The 9,621-nt window shown below is 34.5% G+C and overlaps 1 protein-coding gene across 1 annotated transcript; it reads right to left on the bottom strand.

Moving 5' to 3' along the window:
* Nucleotides 1–6,190: 6,190 nt before the first annotated feature.
* On the bottom strand, nucleotides 6,191–9,132 carry LOC18427669 (putative serine/threonine-protein kinase WNK11). Its single transcript, XM_020663216.2, has 2 exons — nucleotides 8,276–9,132; nucleotides 6,191–6,790 (listed from the first exon to the last, which is right to left on the bottom strand). Exons 1-2 carry the CDS (start codon nucleotides 8,777–8,779, stop codon nucleotides 6,419–6,421), a joined length of 876 nt encoding a protein of 291 aa, XP_020518875.1. The 5' UTR covers nucleotides 8,780–9,132; the 3' UTR covers nucleotides 6,191–6,418.
* Between the last annotated feature and the right edge of the window lie 489 nt (nucleotides 9,133–9,621).

A 9,621-nucleotide genomic window follows, 5' to 3' on the forward strand; every position in this document is an offset into this window, starting at 1 on the left:
TTGCATAAAAGTTAACATAGAAGTTTTTGCTATGAGGTCATTTTCTATAAAAATTTCTAACATTTTCTAAAAAAATTTCTAACATTTTCTTTTCTTCTTCAGTTGGTTTATCACCAACCATTGCTGGATCTTCCCTTAGTATATATATTATTCTATCTTGAATGAGGAGATACTTCATCTTTCTCTCCCACATGCCAAAATTGTTTCCATTTAATTTTTCAACTCTAGGAAGTTCAGCCATTACAATTCTATTAACCATTTGCTAAGTTATGTGTGAGTAATCTAGACTTTCTAAGTTCTAAAGAAGCTAAACAAGCCACCAAAATTATTTATTATATGGTCAATACATATACAGAGAGAGCTGCAATTATTTAATAAATAATATCAATAATTAAGTGATGCCAAAAAAAAATTGATGAAATAGGCAATCTCTCAATCTATAAGCAAGTACTACAATTATAAAAAATAATATAAAATTCCCCTTTATTATTATTTATCAAGGGTGCAAGAGCAATATCAAGGTGTATGAGCCCTGGCCGTAAGTCCATTAATTGCATTCAAATATCAGCAATACAAAAAAAATGAGCAAAAAATAAGTCTTCCATAATTTTTGCCTCCCCTTTCTTCTTTTCTTTTTAATAGAAATATCAGCAATATATGTGAAAGCAAAAATATGTATTCAAACCCTTCCGTTTTTTTTTTCTTTTTTTTAATAGCAACAAAAGAGTACAATTTGTAGCCACTGATATTTAGTGAAGAAAAAAAAAATTCAACCGCATGAATTATTTTATATATAGCGGCAATATCTACGGCAATAGAATAACACAATTTGTAGCCGCTGATATTTATCGAAGAAAAAAAAGTTTAGCCGCACGGATAATTTTATTCACAGTGGCGATTATATCTTTGTGACACAAAATTCTACCATATGAAATCTAAAATATATATCATTCCATCATTTTATCAATATCACTTTGTAATTCCAAGCAATCTCTTAAACAAAGATATACATGCTAATCCTTTAAACAATTGCGATGATAAAGGAATGAGATATACACACGTTGAGATGGCCGAGTTGGTCTAAAATGCCAGAGTAAGGTTCCAGGTAACTATACATGCTTATCAAAATGCGTGATATTCTGTGATAATACGTGGTATGCACTGAAATTTACTGCAATAATGCCAATAGTTTACTTTCCTAAAAGTAGGAAGATGGCAACCTTCCAAAAAAATGATAACAGATAAATAAATAAAAATAAAAAAAAATTAAGGGAAAGAACTCACGGCTCAGGTACACGAGACAACAAAGAAAAGCACATAATTGAGATCGAGAAAATTACAACAGCACCAAGATCATTATAGCAACCGCTCTCTGATACCAATGATAATAAAAATTGATGAAACGTGGAAGAGACTAAACCCAATATCAGAGAAGGGGTGCAATAAGGTTGGTGATCACTGAGCCCATATTTTTTATCCCTTTACTTTTTAGAGAGAGAGAGAGTACACATTTTCCTTGTTGTTAGCATCATCTCTCTGACTTCCCATTTTATAAGGAGAAAAAGGGATAACCGTTGTATTTTTTCCAGCGGGTCTCTGAGAAAACGAAAGGATTTGTTAATCTCCAACGAGTCTTTGAGAAAAACAAGGGGTAACGTTCATATAGACGTTGGACCATATGACCATTGGATATATTGAATTCCCACAAATGTAGGTTAAGACATGTGAGGCCTTATAGCCATATGTGTCAACAAAACCCATGAGTAGATAATTAGCCTCACATAGACTAGTAAGAATATACTGGTTGAAACATCACCCTACAAAAGAATATACTGGTTGAAACATCACCCTACAACAATAATTCCTAACTTCTATTCTATTTAACTATAAAATTTGATATATTTAGGAAAAGAGCCTAAGCTTAATTGGTTAGCATCTTGATAATTTGCAACGCTTAAAAAATTGACATATTTGATATAAAATCCAAAGTCTTTTAGGGTTTGAATTTTTTTTTAAAAAAAAAAAAAACTTTTTATGAAGGTTTTTAAATAAAATAATTTATACCTTGTTAATTTGAAGTTTCGATTTTGCCCAAAATTACTTTGTAGTGATCGGCATTAAGAGGGTGGTGTTAGTGGTGGAAATGAAATCCACAACATGGTGATTACTGTGTGTGGTACTACATTGTGAAGGTGTTAGTTTCATCTTGCTTGACATTTAATTTTTTTTTGTTTTTTTCTTCAGATATGTTCTTTTTTTTCTTGGAATAAGAGCTTGTTGGATTTTTCTAATACGAAATTTTGGGAAGCAGTGTATACATCCTTGGAAAAATGCATTCAAAATCAGATCATCGCAAATAAACCAACGGAAATGATAGCACTCAATGGATTTAGAGCAAAATGCCCCACCCCAAATTCCAATCTGGACCATCCATTCCAACAATATCCGATAGATCTAGGACAATGGGGAGTTTTTTAGAGCTTTAACCAAATCGACCCATGGGAGACTGATTTTAAAAGTTCTGATTTTGGGAAGAAAAAAACAAAAGAAGCATGGGGCAGTTTGAAGTTTTCAATATCAAACAGCAGAAGTGGGTCGATCCGATTGGAGAGCGGATTGGTCAGAAACGGCAAAAATATAAAATGAATAAAAGTGCAGATCAAACGGAAAAAATCAAAAAATGAATGAATTAAAAGATCGGGCCTATGTTTGCACAAAACTAGAATATAAAAAATAAAAATAAAAACACAAAAAAAGAGAGACCTTCAAGTAAATTTTCCAAATATTGGACCACACCATAATTGTGCTAAAAAGTCTCAAGTTACTACGCAATATTTCCTTCTGGTCAAAATTTTTGGGCTAAGGCTTCTTTTTTTTTTTTTTTTTTATATATATATATTTATTTATTTATGTGAACAACCATTCAGGAACTTTTTGAAGTTTTAAACCGGCTTATTTACCAAAAAAAAATTGGTTTAGAAGTTCTAAACCGATCTCTCGGTCCAAAAAAAAAAACACCCCCATTCAGAACTTAGAGCTTAGAACATGGATTATTTAAAAGAAAATTTAAAAAAGAAAAGTTAAAAAAATAAATTTATTAAAATACACCTAACTTTTCAACAATTTATTAGTTTGGCCTTTTTCTGCTATTCCAATTCATGGTCTTGTGTATTTTTGTGAGTATGTTAAAATCAAATATGGGTAGAATGGAAAATAAGTGACATCCTACGTATATTTTGACTCCCTAAAAAAGCAAGAGACGAATGCAGAATATAAGATATCATAGATATTTGCTTAATGAGGCAAAGAGATATTAGCGAAATTTTCCCTCTATGAAATAAAACCCAAAATGAAAAGTCGATATTCTTATCAGTAAAATATTTGAGAATAAAAATTATGAAAATAGCAAGCTCTGAAAATTTTCCAAGTTTTCTTTACACAAAAATGCAGAATGCGATATATACTTTAAACCATTAATTTAAAAAACGGATCAGTGCCCCTGATCAGGTACCTCAAAAATCCATCTAGATAGGTGAATCAGCGATCCGAATCGGAAATCGGCCGAATCGATCAGATTAAGCCATAAAAAAAATCCAAAACAATTATAAAAATTTATTATAAATGTTATTTTTTAATAATCCAATAAGAAATATGGGTATTACATTATTAACTTTCATTTTTAATCAATTTATGAATAATTTAGATGTTATTTCCCTGTATGAACTTATGCTAACCATTAAATTTGCATCACATAAAAGTTTTATCCATGGTAATTCTATGGTCATTTTTATAATTTTCATCACATAAAAGTTAAAACAAAAAACATAGAATTACCATGGATAAAGTATATAATCATACATAGACTACAATAAATAATGGATTAAATCGATAAAAAATGGCCACTAAAATCTCGAATTGACGGAAAAACCTAATCCATTAAAAAAAAAAAAACCAAATTATTACAACCTAACTAACTATAATCCAAAATTATTACAACCTATCTAACTATAATATTATATATTGCAACGAAAATTGTTGATTTATATTTTATTATATAAATAATAGCAAATTTAAAATATTTTATAATATCATTTAATTTAAAATGTTATATTGAAAACTGTAAGAAAAATAATAAATTACAAGATTTATAATATAATTAAATAATTAAATAATTAAATAAAATATTTGATTATCAATACATACTTATTCGAATGCGCATCAATTTTCGAAATAATACTTCAAATCTTTTAAGATATAATTTTTTAGAATTCTAGAATAAACTTAATGGAAGAGATTGTTTTGGTAGAGACAGAGAAATATTTGAAATGTATATGAATCATATCTTAAAATTAATATTCTTAAATTTATGTTAAAGCTTACCATATTATAAAAATGAAAATTATAATTATCCTAAAGGATGATTAGGCAATTCCCGGTTTTCAGGCAATTCCGATGATAGGGGGCCCGATCCTAAAGGATGATCGGGCAATTCCCGGTTTTGATTTATGATGCAAAATCACCGATCCTAAAGGATGATCGGGCAATCGCCGATCGCCGATCCTAAAGGATGATAGGGGGCGATTCACGATTCAGAATCGCCGATCCTAAAGAATGATCTGGCAATTCCCGGTTTTGATTTATGACGTAATCCTAAAGGATGATCGGGCAATTCCTGGTTTTGATTTATGATGCAAAATCGCTGATCCTAAAGGATGATCGGGCAATCGCCGATCCTAAAGGATGATAGGGGGCTATTCACGATTCAAAATCGCCGATCCTAAAGAATGATCAGGCAATTCCTCGGTTTTGATTTATGACGTAATAGGGGGCGATTCACGATTCAAAATCGTCGATCCGATCCTAAAGGATGATCGGGCAATTCACTGATCCTAAAGGATGATCGGGTAGGATCGGGCAATTCCCGGTTTTGATTGCACTTGGAATCGCCGATCCTAAAGGATGATAGGGGGAGATTCACGATTCAAAATCGCCGATTCTAACGGATGATCGGGCAATTCCCGGTTTTGATTGCGGTTGGAATCGTCAATCCTAAAGGATGATCAGGCAATTCCCGGTTTTGATTGCGGTTGGAATTGTGATTTATGACGACGATTCCCGATTCAAAATCGCCGATCCTAAAGGATGATCGGGCAATTCCCGGTTTTGATTAATGATTCAAAATCACCGATCCTAAAGGATGAACGGGCAATTCCCGGTTTTGATTCACGATTCAAAATCCCCGATCCTAAAGGATGATCGGGCAATTTCCGGTTTTACAGATCGTGATTTATAACGTAATAGGGGGCAATTCACGATTCAAAATCGCCGATCCTAGAGGATGATCGGGTAATTCCCGGTTTTACGAATCATGATTTATGACGTAATAGGGGGGCGATTCACGATTCAAAATCGCCGATTCTTCTTTAAGATCGGGCAATTCCCGATTTTCTTGGGAATTCTTCGTGATTTATGATGTAATAGGGGGCGATTCACGATTCAAAATCGCCAATTCTCCTCTAAGATCAGGCTATTACCGGTTTTAAAGATCGTGATTTATGACGTAATAAGGGCCAATTCACGATTCAAAATCACCGATTCTCCTCTAGGATCGGGCAATTCCCGATTTTGCAAAAGAATCGTCGATTCTTCTCTAGGATCGAGCGATTCCCGATTTTGTAGAAGAATCGTAAGCGATTGAAATCGTGATTTATGACCTAATAATAAGAGGCGATTCACTGTTCAAAATCGCCTATTCACCTCAAGGATCGGGCAATTCCTAATTTTACAGAAGAATCGCTGATTCTCCTCTAGGATCGGGCAATTCCAGATTTCGCAGAAAAATGATTTTGCAGAAAAATCATCGATTGTCCTCTAAGATCGGGAGATTTTCGGTTTTACAGAAGAATCACCACGAGGTGCCCGATTTCCATGTTGACTCGGTTTATAATACGCTGCCTTAAACCAATAGAGTACATCCTGAATTACTTCAACACCCGAAGTTGTTTGTTGTTTTCTATCGTCAAATCTTTTGACAATTTTACCAAAGCTTTTCTAATTTGGCCCAAAGAAAAATCAAACAAGTTCAAACCTGAGGAAACTAAAATAAAAGGAGTGGACACAAATTAAATCGATCTCCTCCTATAATTAACAAAAAAAAAATCACAATCAACATAAATTAAGGGTCGCGATATCCTAACCAAAACAGGGAAGTGTGATTTATACAAAATTAGCGGAATGGTACAAAAAGACCAACCTCTGAGGGTTTCCCACTTAATAGAATCATGAATGTCCAGAAAAGGATCATGACCTCTACAAAAACAACCACCTTTTTAGACTTGCCAAAAGAATACCAGATCACCACAAAACAAACGCAACCCAATGCAAGAATCCAAAAGAAAACTCGAAACAAAAACTCTACTTAGACCAGATCCTCCAAGTCAGCAAAAAACGGGTCTTTCAGGAGCTCCATGGCTGATGGTCTCTCGCGAGGTTTGGCCAAGCACTTCTCAATAAAAGCTTGAACTTCAGGGTCTTTCACCTTCCTCAAAGCCAAGGGCCTTATGCCATGGCTGACCTTCTTGTAAATCTTGGCCACGCTGTCGCATTCATTGTAAGGGATTTCCATGGTGACCATCTCCAAAACACACATACCAAAGGAGTATATATCTACCACCTCTGTGTAGTCCTCTTCATAAAGCTCGGGTGCCATGAACTCCGGTGTACCAAGTATGGAGTGAGCAGTATGGTCCCGCCCAACAATGGCAGCAAGGCCAAGGTCTCCTATCTTCACCTGCGCATCCATTTCGGTGTTACACTGGAGCCAAAACCCATAAAAAGGGAAGAAGAAAAAAAGGACAAAACAGACAAGTAAGGTCAGCAATCATGGTCTTAATGTGTAGTGTTATTTACATAGGAATGACTGCCAAGGAGATTTACAGAGATTGAAACTTCGGATATATGTAAACCTGCAAGAAAAAGGAACTGGAAAAAGCCGATCCGTAACAAAGAGCATATTAAAAAGTCTAATCAAACCCATAGAGTATATTCAAAAAACCCTTTGAAGTAAAGCCCTGGTTAGAGAATACAATCCAAGTTCCATGGATGTTGACGCTTCAAAATTTCCCTTGCTAGGTTATAAGAACAGCCCTGGCAAGTCTTGATTCCCCTGTTTAGGAACCTTCCTAAGAGATCTGTCCAGCACCTTAAGAAGTGCTTATACGTCGCTGCAAAGCAACCTATAAGGTTCTTGAGAGCAATGGTTTTGCTCACATTTAGGATACTACCAGAACTTTATTTTGGTAACGAAATATATTAGCTCTTGATAAAGCATTCACTCTAGAAACAAGAAAATTTACCTCCATCCTTGTCACAAGAACCAGGGTCTGAAACTAATGGGAGAAACCCAATTGCCACTATATTTTCGACTGAAAATCCAAAAATTGTCAGTGCTGATAAATTGGCACTCCCTATCAATTTTAATCATTTTCGTAACAATTAAAGACAATAGTAGCTTAATCAACATGCTGTTAATTTCTGTTAAAGTGATCACCATAAGGTATCCACAGTATATGCTAACAGGAAGATTAGATACCAGTTTTAATTGGGATCCACAAAAAAAGAAGATAAACTCTGCAGAAGGCATTAATCAGGCATATCAGTGATAGTCAATCACTAAATTTAATTTTGACATAAGAATAGAAAGATATCACATTATAAGGAGAAAGTAAACAGGGCACAAAATAGGACCACAGAAACTCAAGTAATTAGAAAAACAGTGTCCGATTAACTAAGGAACTTGGAAAGTAACAAAAGCGGTAACCAAACCCTAAAGAGCATTAATCTGAAAATAAACTATTAACATAATTCACAATTAATTGTGAAAACCAAGAAAATAACATGTGCCATACCTGCTAGCAAAACTTGCAATATAAAAAGAGAATAAGGTCAAACAATGAAAATTATTAAACAAAAAAGAGTAAAAGGTTAAGCAGGAAATGGAAAATTAATATCTATAGAGAGAGATTCAAAAGCCAAACTTTAAAAACCATGATCATAACAACCAATGTAAGAGTAGGCCAGTACTTGAAGAACAACTCAAATCACCAAAAAAACCAATAAAAGATACATCTCAGATAAGCAAGTGATTCATGAGCCAACTAAATAATCCAAAAACTAAGCCAACCAAGAGAACAAGAAATCCAGAAAATTACACAACCATGACAACAAGAAATCAAGAAAATAACACAATGACTAGACAGGAAATAAAAAAACTAACCTGACCAACATTGCCATTGATGAAAACATTGCTACAATTGAGATCCCTGTGAATGATGCAAGGCTCATGCTTATGCAAATACTCCAAACCCCTTAAAATTTGCCTTGCCCACTTCTTCAAAGCCATGAGAGACACATGCTTGTGCTTCTTCCTGTACTCCCTCAAGTTCCCAGAAGTGCAGACCTCTGTAATGAAATTCAGGGTATTGTTCTCTCTATCCAACCATACATCATAGAGAGCAATGATATTCTTATGCATCAAAGACCTCAATAAATAGACCTCAGACTGAATCCTCTTCACCATTCGTTCATCACCAGAGAAATTCTGCAGGTCGACCTGGTTCCATGCAATTTCGATGCCTTCTTCTTGATCAAAACCCCTGTAAAATTTCTTCACCGCACCGGAGCCAAGAAGTTCATTGAAACGTCCGAATCTCCCTGATGGATCAGTCTCCACAAATGGCTCCGCGTCATTCTCCAGAGGATCAGACGTTGAGCTAGGCATCTCTTTGATCGAGAAATATCACAGAGACGCGAGAGAAACCTTTCGTACCCGTACAGTCCCCAGCGTTCCTTAACAACAAATTCTCTGCAATCAAACAGCAAGACACAGAGAGAGAGAGAGAGAGACGAGAACCAGAAGGCTCTGAAACCAAAAACCCTAGGGTTTTTCAAACCCTAGAAAAGTAGCAGGAGAAAGAAGCATAAACCTGGAAACCCTAGAGCTCAAGCAAATGGCTAAATAAACACTGAAGGGCAGCAAATAACAAGGAAATTAGAGGTGAGAGCTTCTTGAACGTGCGCAGTTGCAGCCATGGATGATCTTACGGAATCATTCAAAGAAACCCTAGAAAGCTTACCTTGTTCGAGGTGAAAGGGTTTATAAAGATTTTCGTTTTCGAAATTAATTAGGTTTGGATTAGGCTAACCAGGGTTAGTAAAGAATCAGATATTCTGGTTACTTGATCAATCAACAGATCGCGACTACTTAGGCTTGGGTTAAATGGGATTAGTAGCAGAAGTAGTGAAAGGGTTAATATCCCTCCTCATTTAAGCGTATCTTGGCTATTTAATTTTGAAAAAAAGTTCATATAGGGGTGAGGCTCGAATCAATCAAAATAGGCACAACTCAAAAATTCACTAAAAGAGATTGTTTCTCAATTTAATCATCTCAACTTCAAGATCTATGGACATGAAAAAAAATAGATTTCAAGTCTTAAATATAATGCATCTTGTAATGTATTATCTAGATTGTTAATTTTTACAATTTTCTAGTGTTTATGGATTTCCTCAGTCTATATTACTTTTTAATATTTAGACGATCATAAAATTTTATGATACTAAAAC

This window comes from Amborella trichopoda, chromosome 10, assembly GCF_054954075.1.
Source record: "Amborella trichopoda isolate Santa Cruz 75 chromosome 10, AtrichopodaSantaCruz75HAP2 v2.0, whole genome shotgun sequence".
Lineage (NCBI taxonomy): Eukaryota > Viridiplantae > Streptophyta > Magnoliopsida > Amborellales > Amborellaceae > Amborella > Amborella trichopoda.

What these genes read in the sequence shown, in the direction of transcription:
- LOC18427669 (XM_020663216.2), bottom strand. Translation starts at nt 8,779, where the DNA reads ATGCCTAGCTCAACGTCTGATCCTCTGGAGAATGACGCGGAGCCATTT. An exon ending in TCAATGGCAATGTTGGTCAG is followed by an intron (nt 6,791 to 8,275) that starts GTTAGTTTTTTT and finishes ATGGATGCGCAG; the next exon opens with GTGAAGATAGGAGACCTTGG.